The following is a 20965-nucleotide window of genomic DNA, read 5'->3' as shown; positions in this document are numbered from 1 at the left end:
GAATGTCTTTTCCAAGGGGGTCCTGGCAAAGACGGCAGAATACAAGTTTCACACATAAAAGCGCATAAACGATTCAGCACTGTCATTCAGTACCTGGACCACTACAGTTAGCATTTGAATAATCCGTAACCCTATGTTTAAAGGAATCTGCAAATGAACCGCACATGATTACAACAGCCGCATTGAACGCTGCTCTTTTCTCCATCACAACTCGCCAAACTCCACTTGGACCTGCGCTTGTTCCCCCTCCGTTAAACGATGTGCGAGCTGAACACCTGAAAGAAGTCAGCTGCTCCGATGCGCTCATCCCTTCCTTGGCAAGCGCAGCATGTCGACAGCTTTTGATAAAAACAGCTCCCTCCACCATGCGCTATCGCTGCTCGTCTCAGCCGCTTGCTGGCACCGCAACTAACAACTACCTCAAGAAAACAACGTGCTACTTTCCTCCTCGAGGCAGGAAGTGTACCGTCAGGCCTGCCCTCCTCCTCCACAGTTGGGCCAGGTTTTCGCCCTGGCTCTTGTCATTCATCCTACCTCCCAATAACACAGAGCCGGAGGCGGAGGGAACCGGCAAATGCAAAGCCTCCACAGGCGCTTAAGAAGTCCGAGCTCCTTGTTTTTGACTTTTCTGCCACATTTTTAGCTTCACTGTATTTAAAAAATAATGTGTTTTATGCTGCCCTCCTCCTCCGTTCCTAATGTTCTTGTGAGTTACTTATTTGTTTCGGCTCAACAGGCCAACAGGAGTTGTTACACGTGTTCATACATAAAGCGGCCATGTATGCACTACTTACTTATTGTTACATAAATAGTGATGTGTCTCGTTAAAGGCAACCAGCTTTTCCTCATCCGAGTCTATCAGCCAAGTTTTATTGAGCTTTTACCATCGCCACTGACCTCGGGCAAAAAGAAAGGCGGTGTCCAACTTTTTAAGAGACTTTTTAAAGAGTTCAACCCATGATTAGGTCAGAAGGTTTTGTTTTTGATGGCTTTTTTTATTGAATATAAATCTAGTTTTAAATCAGCTCTTCTATTCCCATTCCTTATTGGATCAAATCAAGTTTTGTCTTTCAACATGCACAGGAAACTACATTTATAAATAACTCAAAGATTGAATCTAGATCTGTAATTGGTTCTCTAAGAAGGATGACCCTTTTTGACAGCCTAATTAGTGTTCTCAACATGCATCCACACCCTGAAATTGAGATGACAGGATATGCTGATTGAAAAATAAAATGTTTAGCCGGCTGGTAAAACATTACGGCTGGTAAAATGTTACCACCATTTTTTTTCTTCTTCTTTGCTGGTGAAAATGAGCCGGGCCCAGCCAACTGGGAACCGATCCCAACACGTAAACGGCTGCAAATATAGTGATGTAGCACAGAAGAGATGTTGTGTTCCAATGGTTAGTTTCTCATCAATGCTGCTATACGCATAACTATGTTGTAAGTCACCCTGTGAGCAAATTCCACATGTATTTCCTGTAGTTATGGTTTGATGTGCATCAATGCTGTTAAATGTATTAATGGTTTCACCATATAGTGAAGGAGCGCTGGAAGCGGCTTCATCCAGACAGTTGTCCTGGAGGAGTCGGAGCTGTGTGCGACTACGGATCATTTTATGAACCCAGACACAAGGGCATTTGATGTTCCGACGTTTGAGGGACTTCCACAACAAGTATAAAGCAGAACTAGTGGTTATTCCAATGGTGGATGGCGAAAATAGTAACTACGGAGAAAAGCCACAAAGGTAAACCGTATCCCCTTTCCACCGCGAAAAAGCGTAAAAACGAATTAACCACAAAGTCGAGCGAGTAAACTCACGCGAAAAAGCGTTGCAAAAGGTGTGAGCGTAGCATTACAGCGTGTTTGTAATATACTACTATTGATCAGACAGTACTATTACATGCCTACTATTCCAACCCTGTCTTCTAAAAATGGCGTTCCCATTACACTATATGGCATTCTCAATAATATATATATATATATATATATATATATATATATATATATATATATATATATATATATATATACGTATTTTCTCCCGGATTACAGAAATGCAACAAAACTACTTGGTACTATTTAGTAAAACATCACGGTTTGACTTGAAGTACGATTGTAAAGCATTGCATTTTGTGTTGATTTTGGCGGTCCCTGTCGACACCCGAGTCCTTTTTAGAAAACCTCTCATTTTACTGCAGCAGAGTCTGAGTCCCCTGTGGAGTCCTGGTTCTGGTTCTCCAGTGCCTCCAAAAAAAAAGACCTTTTATATTACACATAGTCATTTGATACATGGACACAATTCATTATTACATCTTTAAGAATCAGTACTTTTAGCGATAATCAACCTTCTTTTCTTGTCTTTTTCCTTTTTGGGGCAAAAAGCAAAGTTGCTTCGATTGCTAATGCTGCTGCTCTCTGATTCCACCCACGAGACACTTTCACAGTTTTCAAAAGAAGGCTCACGCATTTGAAATGATCTTCCAACCTCAGGTTTGACAACTTCTGTAGATGAAAACAGTCAGAGGTTTTGTTTATATCTTGAGACTGTATGGTACAAACAACTTGATTACACTTCTGTTTCACGGGGGAAACCTGTCAAATCTTCCCAGACTGCTTTAATAATGGTGAGTCACCCCCACCACTTTCTTCCTTTCTCCACCTTCAAAGCTTCATCCAGTTTCAACCGCTGTACGCTACGAGGAAGACTTTCAGCAGAAGCGCTTCTATTATATTTCTGCCTTGTTTTGACTTTTTTTTTTTCTCTTTCGCAAGCATGACGTGCCCGTATATACGAGCGCCCCAGGGGTGCGACGGAGTGTGTAAGTGATTGTGAGAATTTTTTGTGTGAAGGGTGTGTGTGTGTGTTTGTTATTTTGTGATTTTCACCCCAGGTCACCAAGGTCCTTCTGATAGCTAACATCTGTACTTTAATCTCCAGAAAGTCCTGAAAAAGTCTTTCAGTGTCTGGAAATGTTTCCACCCAGGGCCCAAAAATAAAAGAGAAAAGCGCCCGCGCGCGTGTGTGTGTGTGTGTGTATGTGTGTGTGTGTGAGAGCCAAAAGAGGGTGAGGCTGTTTTTCCAATCAAAGTGCGGCTGTCCCGTTGATCACTCCTCTCCTCGTCTCGTTATCAAGGCCACACGTAACGTTCCTCCTCTGCCCTCCGGCCGTCTGTTCCATCACTTCTTCACCTCGCACCGACCTTCCAGCTCGGTCTTCCCATCAGTATTCTGCCACTGTTCCTCGGAGCGCTCCGGGACGAGGAGGAGGCCACCAGTCGTCTGCTCAGCTCGGCGACAGCAAAAAGTTTGACTGCTGCTTGATAAGCACGATCTAAATGGTTGTGTCTCGACGCAGTCACAGACAGAGAGAAGCCTTTTTGTATTGATCACAGGGACTAGATTATTTCAAGTGCGCTCAGCTGTCGGGAAGCCAGCCGCCCGGGCTGCTGTTTGATGTCAACCGTGAAAGCCCACAAATAATGAATACCGAAGTAAACTCGAGCTGAGATGAATCCATTCTCTCGGTTTCGCTTATTGTTTTGTGAGGCAGCAAGTTTGTCAGTGTGACGCCTCGATACCTGACCTGATTTACCAAAGAGTTGAAAGGAGATTCATGCTCCTAGAGGATGATTGCTCATGACTTTTATGAGCTCCTGACGGGCTGGTTAATATAGCGATATGATATCGATACCATGATACGAGACCAGATATCATGTTAGATTTTTGATAGTGTAATATTGGAGTAATTGTTTTTTGAACGTAGCAGCTGTTGCCTCGAGCATTATAAACACATTTCTGATGATTTTTCCTTTAAATTGTGTTCATTTTTTGTGAAAGTGCCACTGGTAAAACCCAAGATTATAGTCAAACTATTATTTTTAAGGTATTTGGTCAAACATATGGTGATATTTTATTTTCTCCATATCACCTAGACCAACTCTTGACCTTATTTGTAGCGTCGCCATCAAGCAGTGGTGAAACTTGACCATCAGACGTGGGCCTTTCATGCATTGTCCACCCCAAGTTAAAAAGCGGTTTGCAATGCAGCTTTCAGCCAACCAATTTGTTTTGCCATTTTGTTTGCTTTGTCGTTTCATTTTTTGTTTTGTTCTGTTTGTGCCTGTCTCTTGTCCCCAGTGTAAAGCATCTTTGAGTATCTTGAAAAGCGCTATATAAGTTTGAGTTATTATTATTACAGGGCTCTCAAGTTTTTAAGACAGGTAAGAGTGACATACCCTCCTCCTCCCCCCTCCGCCCCCCCTGATTGATTCTGATTGGCTATTCGTGTAGCCCATTTCTTTTTTTTGATTGGCTGATGAGTGGCACCTCGCTGCAGAGCTCCAGGGGATTCGGGGGAGACGTGCTTGATTCCTCCATGGTGAGGGCAGCGCAACCAGGTCATGTTTGTGCGCTGCGGCACATTAAATAGCCTAGAGTTTTTTTTCAGCGTGAGAAATATGTTGTGTGGCGGAAGGGCGTGACTTAAGACCGAAATACGTGACAGTCACGCTCAATGCGTGACACTTGAGAGCCCTGTTATTATTATTATCAACTTGGCCTCGGTGGCTGCCTCTTGACCAGGTTGTCTTTGTAAATAGGAATTGATTCTCAACTAACTGGTTAAATAAGGGTAAAATAACAGAAATTGAACATGTTGTTGCAATATATTAGCCCTTGTATCAAGATGCATATTGCATCTCCAGATTCTTGCCAATACACATCCCCGAAGTAAGACCATTTACAGGTCCAACATTTTTTTATTGTCCAATACTTTGATTTATGGACAACTAAAGACCTTCCCATCATCCTCATACTGTTCTTTGGGATATATTGGTAATTAGCAAATGGTAGCAAGCCAACATATTACCCAACATGCTGAACATGGTAAGCAAACATACCTGCTGAACATCAAACCGTACAGCATTGAGCTGTAAGTTACGGTAGCTGTTTACTTTCCATTTTTTACTTTAATCATCAATTGGAGTCAAAAATCCCCAGAAGACGTGTTTCTTACTCGCCTCTTACTGCATTAGCGAGGCCATCCAACTTACATTGTTACCTCCAATCACCCTCATGCTTTTCATGCAGCATTTCACCGAGGTATGATCCCAATTTGCAGTGGCAATGGAAAGGTTAATTTGGACTTCATTCGGTCAATGGTTTTTCAGAACATAATTAAATTTAAAATGAGAAGTAATACTTTTCCCAAAATGAGTTTTTTGATTCATTGAAGGCCCTCTCTGAGATTCTCCACTGATGCTGAGTCAAAACCTCCCCTTGAACTATAATGAATACGCTACTCACCAAGTTTGAGGCGGCAGATAATCTGACAGTGGATGTTGAAGGGCATGTTTTAGCTGCTCTTTGAAGACGGCACTGGGTGTTAATTGAAAAGCAGTATTTTAGGAGCTTGTGCTGACGATCGCGTTGCCAACGTCAAAGTCTAAGGAGAGTTAAATAAACGAGGTGCAATGGAAGAATCATATAATTATTTAAAAAATGTCATGACATTGGCAGCATTAATTTGAATGTGAACCACCCTTGGTTCTCATGAGCATTTCTTTTAATAATCATTACAGCTGAATATATCCTTATCTTACTCATTTACCCATCAAATCCCTAAGCTTACTTTAATATTATTATTTTGTATAAACTTTATGCTTTCAATCCTAACATATATAACTAACAGTTTGTGCTGTTATCAGGAAGAATTGATTCCTTTCTCCTTAATTGTTTTTCTACAAACTGTAATATTTATTCATATTCTACGTATCCTTGAGTTCCTTTATAGAGATCATATTTTCATATAGGGAGGAATTCTGCATAATTACCAACAAATATGTGTCGTACCATCTCCACTCTCAATTTATTTGTATATTTGGAAATAAATAAACACAATAAAACAGGATGAACCATTTCAGGTTTTTTGTTGTTGTACAATAACTTGAAGTGGGGTTTCCTCCACTTCGATGCTGTTTATTATTGCAGTCGGGAGCACTTGTCATGGAGAGAAACACACGATGGTATGAAGAGTCACACAGCTGCATGTGTTGGCGCTCCTGTCTGGGGAGCTCCCAGCATGAATCCAAACAGCATGGGAGCGCCGCCCAGGCCCCTCCGGGTACACAGAAGAGACGCCAGCCGACATGTCGCTGAGAAGTGGAATATATATAATGCATGAGGCGAGAGATGCTAACGGAAGCGCGTTTAATAAGAAACCTGAACAGAAAGAGGCAGGGAGGGGGGTTATACATCAGTGTGGCAGGTCGGGAACAGATGGAGAAATATAGATTTGGAAGAATGAATATTCTTTGTTTAAAGTGCATCAACATTAGCGTCTCTCTCACTACGGGTGACATTTGCATTGTTGTGTAGTTTGCTCAGTGTTTACTCAGCGTAGAGTGCCGCCTTCGAGGCATCTGCTTCGCATGGGGCTGCCAATCATTTACTGTACATCAGCAAGTGCCCGAGGCAACAGCGCCCCGGCAGCTCGACAGGGCGTGCTACTTGAATGAACCGTTGGAGAGCGAGAGGACGTCTCCAGAGAGAGGCTACACCGGGGTGGGTGTTGAGAGTCCAGATCCAAAGGGAGTCAAGAGGGGAAATGGCAAAAGGAAAGAGCAGCGATCGAATCTCGCTGTCGAGGAGATTTCGACATCGAGGGGGATGTCAGGGGGGAGCTGCAGGCGAGACGCTGCGCTCTGTGATGAATCCAAGTGGTTTGGTGAAGCTCTGTCTTTTATGAATCAACAGTGTTTAACATGTGGTCATCAGCAGATCCACACTGATAAATACAGGATGGGGACAAGGGACAGAAGTATTAATGAGAAGCCCATCCTCTGGTTCCCCCTGATGTGAATACTTGTCGCTCTGCCCGCACTTTTTCCGTTGTTCATGCTGTTAGCACCGTTACCCGTCGGCTCAGCCGTCGCCATTTTGAGAGCCGCACAGAGGCAATCCCTCAATCATAGGTATGATTTGGATTTGGAATTCTGCACCTTTTAAAAAAAGTTTCAATAGTCATTTTTGTTGTAATGACAAGAGATTAAATAGCTGAGAGTTATGTGAAATCAGTCGTTTGTGTAACTCTAAGCAATCTCTATCCGTTTGTCTGTCTGTATGTGATTGTACTGTGAACTGTTCATCTCCCCATGTTAAAATGTTAGGTCCAAAAAGACGGTTTGGCTCTGCATAGCTAATTTCCACGCTCATGACAACTGTCCAAGGAGTGAGCTTCTGGCCACAGCATTACAAGTAAAAAAACAACAACATAGAACTATTAACCAACTGAGCAGTTCCCCTCAACTCTTCAGACAGTTTCAGTGTCTTTCAGCTTGCTGTTTTGGTTTTACAGCCCTCAACTTTACTGTTTTGGTCGGTTTTGGTCAGAATTATTTTTGTATAAAGCCACTATGCACTTCCTGCATGAAGTGGCAGAAAGACAACAACATACGGGAGCGTTCAGCAGGGAAAGAGCCAAAGCTTTCAGTGTTTCTCCTAGGTTTACAGCTTCAGGGGGGTGGGCGACGACACAAACACTTAAAGCAGTGGTTCTGCAAATTTTTCTGTAAATAACATAATTTTGTGACTCCATCTGTGCTTTTATATGTAACAGAATAAAGACAATGGCAGTCACAGTTCAAGTAAATCAGATTGCCCCATCAGACAATATATATTTTTTAATTGCAATCACTTAGAACAATGAAAATAAAGTTCTATCTGTGCAAAAAATAACTAATATTTAGTTACTACTAAATAGCTCATTGTGGAAAACAATATGCTATTTATTTTGTTGCCAAACAAAACAGAATGAGTGCAGATATGTGTCAGCCATCAGGTTGTATCAGTAGTAGTGGCTGCAGTGAGCTGCTTTCCTCTACACATCTTTTGAAAACGGGGTTGTAGATTTGATACAATTCATGCTCAACGTTGAGCTGAGATCTGTTTTCTGTTTTGAGAGACGCAGCAGCAGAAAGGAGACGCCACGGAGACTTCTGGCAAAACGCCAAAAATCTGCAAGTCACGCATGCGCAAGCGTAACTTATTAACGGCGAAACGTAAACATATACCCGAAAGTACAGGCATTTCTCCATGTATTTATTAATGACTTAGTTCTATGTCCGTGTACTTTGTACTTTTGTAATGTGTACCATTGTTGGTACAAGACACGAGCACTTTGGCTCGTTTCACCTGGCGCAGGAGAGCTGCTCCTGGTTCAAGAGAGCAACTCTGCTGCTCATCATAGGAGAGCTGCTGTTGCCATCTTCACCCTGGGAGCGTTTAAAATGCAGATATAGCGGTCTGCTTTTCGCGCAACATATTTTTCGACGCTACCTGTCCGCTGCTGTGTGCTCAGTGCTCACCTGTGTGTGTGTGTGTGTGTGTGTGTGTGTGTGTGTGTGTGTGTGTGTGTGCGTGTGCGCACATGTCTGTGCGCATCGGGGCGGAACTCCACCGTGCGAGATACAGAGAGCAGAGCAGAGGAGAAGTGTTAACGCGACCAGAGACAGAAATGACAAGCTGTCGTGTTGATAAGATCAATAAAATACGGCTGTTTAGTTCTGTTTAATAACAGAACAAGGTGTTCTATAGGAAAGGGAACCTTAAATGACGACTTGTGATATAAATATATATAGGGCCCCCCTATTGTAACGGTAGGAGAAACACTGGCTTTTCTCTGCCGTTGGTAGAGACTGTAAATTAATCATATGTTTCTTCTGGATTTGTAAAAGAGCAATTGTTTTCAAATGTATCACACACTTTATAAGGTGATGATGTATATTGTTCATGTTATATTTGCAACGAGCTCCACTGCCTCAATGAAAAGTCCATAATTGCAGGTTTTTAAACGTAACACTCGGTTAATCACGGCTGCCTAGAGTACATGTTTAAATGAAAAAAAATCTAATTTAATTATTCCAATTAATGCTTAGTTTAAAACACATTTAGGCTTCTGAAAAACATTGTGGCTTTTGTTATAGCTCATTTTGAATAATAATTTAATTAGAAAATGTCATAATGTGAGTTAACAACTCAACACCGAAGATTCTTTAGATTAGTGTGAAGTAGAGACATTTTAGACTCGAGCTCCACTGCTATATATGATAAATATATATAAAGTAATCTCTGACCTCTTTAGGACCAGAGGGAAATGCAGCAACGTTGTTCGAACTTGTTCACTCCCACACATATCTCTATTACTGCCTGCCTTCTCTGAGGTGCAGTGGCCTGTAATTGACACATTTTCAAAATAGAGCCAAGGAGACTTTCAACCTGATGCACAGATTGAACAGACACGTCTAGTGAAGAGGGGATATCTATAATAAAGACGGGCAGTAGGTGTAACTGTAGGTGTGGATCATATTGTACTGGAAGCTCAAAGTGAACAGATGGAAAAGAAATGTCTTCCCAAATGGCCAGATATATTGATGGATTTATTTGATAAATAAACCAGTTGACCATTGCCCTCATTGGAACTATTTAAGAATTTACTTCGCTAAATAATTCTGTTTATTTCCCTTTTTGTTTTTCAATTTCATGCCCAAGCAGTCAACCTATGTTGCAGGGTATATTGCACCATTCAGTCTGCGTGAGATTTATAGGAGCAATATAACAGATAACTCCTACTTAATGGCGGCAGTCCCTCCTCTGCCTCCACAGTCAGTCTTGTTCAGCTCACTTTCATGTGTCTCTGCAAGACAAGAGCTTACTGCTGGGACACACAGACGGCTTGTACTAAAATAGTAGTTATATAATTGCAAGTGATGTAATACATATATATATATATATGTATATATATATATATATATCACAGTTGGGATGTCTGCTCTCCACAAACTTTGCTTCTACTGAAGATAGCAATTCTCAAATGTAATTTGGGCACAGGCCATTAATTGCTTTGAAAATTACATCTGGAATTATCTACTCCAAATGAATATTACCTGAAGTTACTGTAAGATATGAGGCTACCATGAATCTCGTATAATTTATTCTTTCAGGGCCTACTTCAGCAGTGGAATGACATGATCTAAACACGTTTTTATTTATAATTATCTTAATTATCTTTTTTCAGGCCTAAATTCCCTCCCTTTTTTTCCATCCAGGTTAAGCCTTATGCTCCCTTAGACCCATATTCAAATATGTTATTGCTGATATCTTGCATATCAGACTGGCCAGTAGTTGGTTTGGTTAGATGTAGGCATTGGGGGTGAGATTGGTTGGTGTTGGTTTATAATAGCAGGGTAAGCCAACCAGAGGCAGAGCAAGGCGGGTCATGCATAGGGTTGAGGGAACATAGGGTTGAGGAAGATATGGTTAGGGAAACAGGGTTGAGGGAACATATGGTTGAGGAAGATATGGTTATGGGAACATATGGTTGAGGGAACAGGGTTGAGGGAACATAGGGTTGAGGGAACATATGGTTATGGGAGCAGGGTTGAGGGAACATAGGGTCGAGGGAACATATGGTTGAGGGAACAGGGTTGAGGGAACATAGGGTCGAGGGAACATATGGTTATGGGAACATATGGTTATGGAAACATAGGTTTGAGGGAACATATGGTTATGAGAACATAGGGTTCAGGGAACATATGGTTGGAGGAACATATGGTTGGAGGAACATATGGTTGGAGGAACATATGGTTTTGAGAACAGGGTTGAGGGCACATAGGGTTGGAGGAACATATGGTTATGGGAACAGAGTTGAGGGAACATATGGTTATGGGAACATTGGGTTGAGGGAACATATGATTATGGGAAAGGGTTGAGGGAACATAGGGTTGGAGGAACATATGGTCGGGGAGTCTAGGGTAGTTTTTCTTGGCCACAAAGCCTGTAAGACTCTTATAGTGGCTCTCGGTTGCACCAGGATCAGTTTATATTGGCACCCATTTGTTACCTGGACATTTTTATACATGTATTCCTCCGGTCTCTGACGTATTTATTTATTAGAACATAAACTATAACAACTATAACAATTTGTAAAGCCATTATTCAAACATATCTGAACATAAGATTGTATACATATGCACATAAATGCATGAATACATAATTAGATAGTTTATATATATATATATATATATATATATATATATATTTACTGCCTATTTAATATGTAAATAACAAATAGATAAAAACAAGGTATAGTCCCCAGCCTGTGCTAAGCAGTGCTGATACACACAGCCATAACCACACAATGGTTACCTTCATTCATTGTCACTGTCTTGCACATATAACGGTTAAGAGACCCGTTGTCCACCCTCAGCCGGTACAGATTCTGGTCCATCTCAAGCTTCTGCAGTGGACAGTGACGCATGGCCAGAGTCCACATGTCAAAAGAAAGAACTGTGCAACCAGCTTTAATGCTATGAAGTTATGTCAGACCATAAATATGAACTGATTATCTTTGGTTTAGTGGGTCAGAGTAATAAGAAAAGATAAAGAGCTTCAAACGCAACAAATTGCATCCGAAGCAGCAACCTTACAATAGAAGGCTGCTAGTTTCCCCCAGCAGAGCAAACTCAGGCACTAACAGGTGATGTTAGTTCTAAAAATGTAAAATAAGGGATGTGAAATGCTCAAAATCACAGAGGTGAGGTATTTTATCTGAGGAAAATGTAAGTACAAACTTACAGAACTGTTTAAAGGGAATATAAAAGTACTTGGAGTATTTGTAACACTATTGCAGTGGAATGTAAAACTATTGCAAACGTATTGTTGAAGTATTGCAGTGCTTTATTGCTGCCCTCATTTTTATATCTTCCTTTTCACCTCAGAATTTCTATAGGAATGGCATCAGACAGAGCTTTACAGCTCTGTCTGTGCAATATGATACATTAATTTAGGAATGTAACTGCCTTTAGTAAAACAACCTATTTTCATTGGTATGGTTTCCTTTCCAGCCATTATTACTTCATAAGTTAGAATTGGGGTGTTTCTGCGGTCTGCGTAAAGATTTATTTTCCTGCTTCCGACTTTAATTCCAGCTGTGTCTCTCCTTCATGTCCGTGGGCATGATTGCTCTGTTTCATTGTGTACTGCTGCGGTGTGATTGTGCCACGAGGTCCTGAGAATACCTTCTCTGTGAAAAAGATGTGGACTCCGTGTCCACTATAAAACATCAGGGAACTCATTACCTTCCCCTCTCACCAAGGACTACATGGATCAGATATTGAAAAAAACACACACCCACACACACTCCAGTATTATCCATCTAATGCACTTTTTGCACCTCATAATTTCTCATAATTTTTCTTAATTTTTTTTGTCTCCTCCAGGGCCAGTATTGTCCAGAAGAGAATCATTTATTTCCAGGACGAAGGCTCCCTCACTATTCGACTGTGTGAGAAAGGTAATGACAGCTGCCCGTCATCTCCTCTTTTCATCCTTGACCGCCCATCATGGTGCCATTATCCCTTGTTCCATCTGCTGTTACAATCCCCCCCCCTCTCTCTCGCTTTTAGAGCAGAACAGCTCTCAGCCTTTCATACCATGTCTAAAAAAAATACAAAATATGAGGCCGACAGAAACAGTGGGGAAAACTGTGAGGACTACGAACCCTGTATCTCCTGGGTGTTGATGTATTTAAATATTCCTTTGTATTTCACCACAGAGCAGCTTTTATGTTACCTGTGATTTCACAGCAGAAGAAAAGTGCCACACCATATTTGGAGAGCTGTCCGCCCCCCAAATATACACCAGACAGACAGCAAGGCAACAGGACTCTTTTAACTCTGAAGCACGTGTTAATTGTGCTATTAAATAACAGAGCCCGGACATGTGTTTCAAACTTCATCTCAGGGGATTTTGACTCAAAGTTTTTCTCTCCTCAACCCAAATACAATTTTCCAGGCTATTATACATGACAATCAAGCCACCCGGTCTCCATTTGCTGATATACGTCAGGCGCCTTCAATGTTTGACTCATCCTGCTATAACTTGGATGTCGAGTAAGGATTCTCTTCAGTATAATTTTGCGACTCATAAATATTCAAGTATTCCCCTTGACCTATCTTTTCAAAACATTGGTTGGGGCCAACATTTGAATATTTATGAGTCTGCGTCAAAGCTAATGTGTCATTTAAATACCAGTTTATTCAAGGGATGTTTGTTATTGTGACATTCTCACTGGTTCCAAATTGTAGTCATTTATTTTGTAATTTATGCAGGTGTTCATTAATGTCAAAGCTTGCACACTGGCCAATCACTGTTTGCCTGCTAGCTCCTGAACTCTGTTTCCTATAATTTATTTGGCTCGTGCATTGTCTACCCTTAAAAATGTTGTTTGTTCATGTTCATGTCCCGCCTCCCAGAGCGTGTGTTTGGCGAGGCCACAGAAGCTCCCCCGATGGAGTGCTGCGCCTGCGGAACGGCCAAGTACAGACTCACCTTCTACGGCAACTGGTCGGAGAAAGTCCATCCCAAAGACTACCCAAGTGAGTTCAGACCACTGGCCGCCGCAGGTCAAAAAAGTCTGCTGGGTTATAGCAAAAAAGTGTTGTCAGAAAATACAAAGTCATCTTTCTGATATAACAACGTGCAAAGACAATGTTTGACATTTTGAACCTACAGTCAGCAGCTGGTTAGCTTAGCATAGCATAACGACGAGAAACAGAGTAACAGCTAGCCACCCAAAGCAAACAAATACACATATTGTGTATCTTTTCAGCTAATATTCACCCCTTTTTGACTTGCTTATCAGAATTCAAACAACTCAAACCTGAATGAAAAAAATAAACTAAACTAAAATGTCTTTCAGGACGAGCCAACCACTGGTCGGCTCTGATTGGTGCGTCTCACTCCAGAGGCTACGTGCTGTGGGAGTACGGGGGCTACGCCAGCGAGGGCGTCCGTCAGGTCGCTGAGTTCGGCTCCCCCATCAAGATGGAGGAAGAGATTCGACAGAAGGTAGGGGATCTGATGTCAATTTCTTTTTTGATGTAACGGCACTATTTTATTATTATTATTATTATTATTATTGTCTTTCCATGTGTTTTTCCGAGAGTCACAATGATCTAAAAACAAGAGCTGATGGCAAAATATGGGATTCACCAAAAAAACTGTTCCTCAAGTGAGTGAGTGCATGAGAGGACACAGCTATGCTTGAGCATACTTGTTGTGTGTGAGTCCAATGCTTACATGTCTATTCAAATCCTTAAAGGATTTGGTACTGTAATAATATGTACCCCTTAAATTGAACACACCTAAACTATAAATGTTTTGCAATACAAAATCTTCTGACATATTACTTTACATCAACAAGTGTTGCTAGTTTTCTCACTGATGCATTAGGGGAATGTGGTAAGCAATTTGTCAGATGGACATTCTTTTCCATAGTTGTTCCATAGTTTGAATTTTGAACAAAAAGGGACACGTTGTCCTTCTACTTTAAACCCAGATATGTTTCAGTCATGTGTTTTTTTTACATTAATCTCCATTTCAACAATAGATTGTACAAAAGAAGTGGACATAGAACCCGTGACGTCACCCATTGACAATCCACACTGTGGAGTGTCATTTTTAAACCTTGATTTTGGCTTTTTGGCCGTTTGTTTTTTCACAAACCCATGAAAAACTCACTGTGAAATGGTTTAAGTTCTAAGACGAAAACAAGGAGAACATCCAGACCGCACAAACCGGTGGTAGCGACCTGTCAACACAAGGTAGCCCCGCCTAAATGAACCATCAATTATGAAATGAACATCATGCTGTATTGAAGAAGATTTGGATTGAGATCATTAACTCCTGTTCACAATGTTTATTGAGGTAATAAATCAAGAGCGAAGTAGAGTCATTTTCTCATAGACTTCTATACAACCAGACTTCTTTTTTGCAACCACAGGAGTCGCCCCGTGCTAGCCAAAATGTATTTAAGAACGGCTCACAATTTAATTACATGGAACGTTAACTCCAAACGATCAACGAGACATGGACAGGAGGATTTAAGGATCGAACCAACAATCCTGTGACGAATGAGCGACCAGCCATGCCTACTGACCTACAGCTGGACCTATAATGAAATTAGTGATAAATTACTTCTTAATATGTCTTTGAATTAGGCCGTTGGAGGCAGTGTTGCATAACATTGAGCATAAGTAACATAGATGTCATCATCTGGTTATTTTTCAATCTATAATCAGTTCCTCAAATGATCACAGAGTAAAATGACATGTATTGTGAGGGAAGATTTTATCCATATGGACCAACCCTAATCTATATGTGACGTATTGATGTTGTCCTGTGCGCTGAGGCCCACAGTACACGGTTGTTTCTGGGCGCCGTCTCTCTGGGAGCTCTGAAAGGTGTGTCTTGGCCATTTGCGAGCGAACAATAGCGTGTTGTTAGTGGGCTGTCAGTATGGTGTGTGCCTGTCAGTTTAGGTTTGGGCTGTTGTGTGGAGACATTAGCGTCTGACGGGCAGCCCTAACTCCTCTCTTGGCGGGCTCGGCCTGTCTCTGGGGTTAACTACCCTGACACAATGGAAACTTCAGCCTGTAACATAGCATAATGAGATGGCTTGATTGTGTACTGTAGACTGGAATGTTAGCTATTGAGCTGTGGAATGAAACGGCTCGATTGTACACTGTACGCTGGAATGTCGGCTATTGAGTTGTCAGATTTTGTAACGGGGGGTCTTGTCTTTTAAATCCGTGAATCAAAAAGGTTTTGTCGCATTCACGTGGCAAAATATGGGTTGCAAGATGTGACTCTTCTTTCCACACGGGAACTGTGTTTTTACTTAAAACTGTAGCTGGTATTCTAGCTAATATTTTCAAGTTGAGAAGCAGTATGGACTCACAAATCCAAGAATCCAAGAAAATAGAATAAAATCATAAATGCCATAATTTAAAAGATTTTACATAAGACATATTAATAATATAAACTCAAGGCTGAGTTAAGAATATTGATCCAAAATCTGTGTCCAGATTTTCTGCAGACAAGCGGCAAGGAAAGCATTTTTTAAAGAAAATTACTTGTGTTAATTTATATATATAAATACATATTTATCTACAGTATCTATATAATACAACGTTTTAAATGAGATGAAACAGGAAATCCTCAGCATATCATTGCATTCAAGAATTTGACCAGTCATTGAAATGAATATTTCTTGTATTGTGCTGATATGGTAGAAAAAGTATGAGTATGTTCTCCATGTCAATGATTTTAAAATCGTTAAAGGAATAGTTCTACATTTTGGGAACACTTAAATGCAAGCTATACAAAAAAAATGCAATATCCAATAATTTTGCACAAACATGCCAACACTGAAATATTTGTGAGGGAGAGAGACTTCCAGTGTCTCCCAAAACGATCTTTGGTGTGTCTTGGAGCGTAATCGATGTGTCTCTTCCCATCAACTGATCATCTTTAGCTCTGATGGCCTTTCCCAAAGTCTACACCTGCATGATCAGAGCTGACGTGCGCTTAGTCTCAGCTTCCTGTATTACCAGAGGATTTGATCTCTTTGCTCTCACGAGTTACACAAACACTTTCTCTCTTCCGCTTTCGTCTGCTTGGACTGAGCCAAATCCATTTCCAGTTTGGTTTCGGAAGACGTCTCCTCGTCTAAATGCTCCTGGAGAAGATCTCTGACGTCTGTCTTTCTCCAACATTTCTTCCAGGTCAACAGAGAGATGGATAAAGACATGTCTACACAAATAAATCTCACCACTTTATTTGAGACCGTGTAGTGCAGACAATTATAATTCTCTAGGTGTTCACAGCAGTCACATGCCATGTGTTCAATGAACACAATGAATGTTGTCTGCACAACATAATGCAAACGGATGAGACAGCAGCAGAAAATACTGCTTCAAACAGGTAGCATATAAGGAGTAAGTATCTGTAAAATCAGTGATACCAGTGTATTGATGTCATTGATTATTGATCCGTAAGGCATATTCCTGGATTTAGTAATTATGTAATAATGAGCTTTTTTTATTCGTGTTAAATCTGTGGTTTTTTTTTTTTACCTCTGTTGAAATGACAACCTGTAATAATATATTCTATGGCCTGAAAGTGTGGTTTTAGTGGTCGTTTTTAACCGATCTGAAATGCATATGCAGTAACTACGGCTAAATATAGAAAAGTTTGAAATGGTGTTTTAATTTGTTTTGGCTTCACGCATGGTCATGCCCAATGCCTTTGGCACTGAAAGTGAATGGCACACATTTGATGCCACATGTCGCTCATTGCCTTTTGCCCTGCTACAATTTGATTGGCTCATTGCCAAGTAGTCTTGTGGTCATTTTCTCGTAATTGGCAAAAGTTTCTTGAAAACCACAAAACACAAATAGTAGCTGTGGTCACCATGAAGAGGGTTATCTTCTACAGCACACATTTGAAAGTCTGCCCGAAGAAAAACACAAAGTCAAAACACCTCGATGCCCACAAGCCAACCAACCAAACCTCTACTAAAGAATAAACAGATCTAACGAGGGGTTTGCAGGACAAAATAATGCTAGATTGTCAGAGAAAATGCTTAAAAAAATATATTTTTCCTGAGGAGATGGCACCTGATCAAGAACGGGCTTTAATGGATTACAAAACCGTGAGAGGTTAAGCAGAGGCTCATACAGACTTATATTCTTCTTTTCTAGTCTGGTTTCTGCATAGCAAAACACTCATTACATTTCATTTAGCTGACGCTTTTATCCAAAGCGACTTACAATAAGTGCAATTCCACCATGAGTACAAACTCAAAACAACAAGAATCAAGAAAGTGCAATTTCAATACAGTTGAGCTACAAAGTGCTATCAGTAAGTGCCATCTAAGTGCTACAACGGCGCTACCTTCCTTATTCAAGGTGTAGTCGAAAAAGATGTGTCAATGGACAATTCAAACGATTAGGATGAAATTATTATATTTTTATTGATTAAATAACATATCTTGGCATTAGCCTTTAAAAGTGTAACAAAAGCAGCTTTGAGCTAAAGTTATGAAGTCAAACAGGCCATAATTCCCTCTCTATCTATTGTGTATTGCTGTGAAAGCAACAACAAGTTTCTCCACAAAACTGAATTTGAAAAAGTTTCATTTGAACAAATCATGATAACGTTGTAATTTACAAGTTGAACGCACCATAAAGTATCCCAATGGACCTCTGGATGTTAGCTGTGAGCACTGCTGCTGTCAACGTGACCAGCTCTTTTTGCCTGAACCAGCGACGACAAAGCATTAATGCCGATCTCCCACTTGCATAATTTTTACTCAACACCCGCCGGTAAAGGATCGGCAGTGCATTTTTTTTGGCACGCCATGACAAAGTAATAGAGGTTTAATTGTGTGATTAATAACCGAGGCGACTCTGTGCCAGCTGGCCTCTTAGTGTCAAATTACCTTCAGATCATCAGCATCCTGATTCTAAGGTGATTATTATTATTATCAATGGAAACAAACATGTATACGTGTTCACCAGCACCCCGGCAGGACTGACAGCCTCATATGTGTGTGTGTTCTCATGCACAGGGCATCGGCTTGCAGATGGAAGTGTTCTCTGGTTGTTGAAAGAGATATTGAAGTTACCTTTTCAAGGTTTTAGACACAAGCAAAATGAAGCACACACACACACACACACACATAAACACGGATCTCTTCAAATCTCTGAGGTTGGCCGAGTTCAGGCCGGGCGAACATCGAAGTGGCTGCTGTAAAGGTGGGAAGCCGACATGGGTCAGTAATCCCTGTCTTAGCTGAGAATCCCAACCATCCAGCTGGAGCAATCAGCTGTGGTGATGTGTGGACAAAGCCTTAACACCAACCCCTCTCGCCCCGGAGCCGACCTGCGCTCCCCTAACTGACGCAGGCCTGGGCTCGGCACACGGCGGGCAGACAGGCGCACGAGGCCCGAGAGCTCTCACCGCGATGATGCGAGTACAAGCCACAACATCTCTGTCAAGAGAGGCGCCTCGTCAAACTTTGTCCACGCTGTCCGAGGCGTCGCGTTGTTCAGAGAGTCACGAGGCAGCGTTTGATTCCCATTGGGCCCCTATTTGGACAGAATGGCCGGAAATATGGTGCTCATTTAGTGACTGAAAACAGTTTTGGGAGGAAAAAAAGGTATTTTTCACAGTTTGGTGAAAAAAAAAGGCGTTTGTGGAAGTTCACCCTGCTCATCCCCGGAGCCCAATGGGAATCCGAGGCGTTATTCGCCGGTACTTTTCTGCGAGCAAATATTGAGCCGCTGAATGGGTGTTGACTCAGCGCCCTGCTCCATCTTACCAATGTAAACCAAGAGAATTGAATTGCTGCTGCACGCATCACTTTTGCAAAAATCCTGACCTAAATCTGTCGTCTCCCGCTTGTTTGTTTAAACTTGGACATGGAAGGAGGTTGTCCATCAAAATTCTCCCCTTTGCATGTGAGTTGGACAGGGGCCCGACATGCATGAGCTTGTGGAAAATATGTGCAATGAAGCCCTGTTAAAAAAAAAAAAGGCTCCAGGCACACACAGTTTCTGTTCATACGCCCGACGCACTCTGAGCGTCCCGGCCCTGACTACCGTCTGGAAACAGACCCCTCTGGATGGCGGCAACGTTGACGTAGCGGCGGCCAAGTTTGAACGCGCCCGCAGTCCTGAGGCGCTTTTTGTCGGTTCACCGAAGCTGTCAGAACGAGCTGCACATCCTTACTTTTTTTTCTTCTTTCTTTGGACAAATGACAGCATGAGCTTTCAAGTTGCTGGTCGTTTCACGCGGCTTTAAGCTACCTGAGCTCATTTTGTGTCGGTGGGTTAAGAAGGGACAGATTTGCGTCCCCTTTTTTTTGTACAGACAAACTAAAAGTCTAATTTTTTTCACCTGCTCTGGAGAAACAAAATTACACGGCACGTCTAATCATCGATTGCTTGGAAATGTCACACGCGGGAAAAAAAACGTAGAAGAGCTTCCGACCGAGGAGTAAATCCACCACCTTTTTTTTTTCTTCTTTTTTTATGCCGCGGCGCACACTGACACTGAAGAACAAATGTGAAGCTACCTAATTATTAGTCCCGGTGAAATGCCACACGCTTTCAAGCAGGTGCGATCGCACGGGAAGCGAAATGTCAAGAGCGGCTGACCAACTGGCCGCTCGCATCAACTCTGATGTGGAGAAGCGCGGTGACGGGCCCCGGCCAATTGCATTTTAATGAAGCCGACGCCAACTCAACGCCTCGGCGTCCGCAAATCTCAAGGTCTACTGGCCCCGCGGTGCACTCTTGCTCACCTCTAAAAAAGGATTTGTCAGTTGGGTTCCTCTTCCTTCTTTCATTCTTTCCTTCTTTCATGCATCGCTCAGCGGGACGTTTCCGGGGGGGAGGGGTGCAGCTGCTTGTCATGGTTATAGCTGTTGTGAAAATCCGTTTGACGTTGGATTCTTTTTATGCGAAAGCATAACATGTTTTTAGAGGAAAGCCGGCTCAACTTTAAGCCCCGTAGGGAGCAGTCAGGAGCTCACTGGTCTCCTCTTTAAAACAGGGAGACAAAGGGAGGCAGGAGTATAAAGACAGGTGGACCGAGCGTCGCCCCGAGCCACAGGCCTGACCGCACATCGCCCCGGGGCTGGCGCCCGTCAGCCGGTCGCTCCTCTGTACAAAGCCACTCTTTCTTCACATTTCAGGCTTGTGGGTTTGACAAAAAGAAATGTAAAATGTGTCACTGTGACCTTCTCTGTGTTGGAAGGGCAGAGAGAGATTGGTCGGGGCAGAAAGTGCATCTGCAGCTCTCTTTATTTTTGTTGAAGTTCTTATTGCGTCCCAACAAGCAATCGATGAATCTAATTCTCTCAAGCGTTGTTTACGTTCTTCATGATAATTTGGGGGAGTGGCTTCGGAGGGCGGCCCCGGAGGGACGGGTTTGGAACTAGCGCTGTTAGCTACTTTCAACGGGAAAAAATATATTTTGTCCCAATGAACTGGGTTTCTAGGTTGGAGGATTTTAAAAATGTTGCTTACTCACGCTAGTTTCTCCCAGATTACCT

The 20965-nt window shown here is 41.9% G+C and overlaps 1 protein-coding gene across 1 annotated transcript in view; it reads left to right on the top strand.

The window, feature by feature from the left end:
- Window positions 1-20965, top strand: part of spon1b (spondin 1b) — a gene marked incomplete at its 5' end in the record, with an annotated part of 84962 nt that overhangs the window by 23912 nt on the left and 40085 nt on the right. The window contains 3 exons of the mRNA XM_079223051.1: window positions 12282-12355; window positions 13317-13439; window positions 13763-13911. Coding sequence (XP_079079177.1) covers window positions 12282-12355; window positions 13317-13439; window positions 13763-13911 — 346 coding nt within the window. The remainder of the gene's footprint in view (window positions 1-12281; window positions 12356-13316; window positions 13440-13762; window positions 13912-20965) is intronic.

This window comes from Taurulus bubalis, assembly GCF_910589615.1.
Source record: "Taurulus bubalis genome assembly, chromosome: 9".
In the NCBI taxonomy this organism is placed as follows: domain Eukaryota; kingdom Metazoa; phylum Chordata; class Actinopteri; order Perciformes; family Cottidae; genus Taurulus; species Taurulus bubalis.
This window is presented reverse-complemented; position numbering and strand designations above follow the sequence as displayed.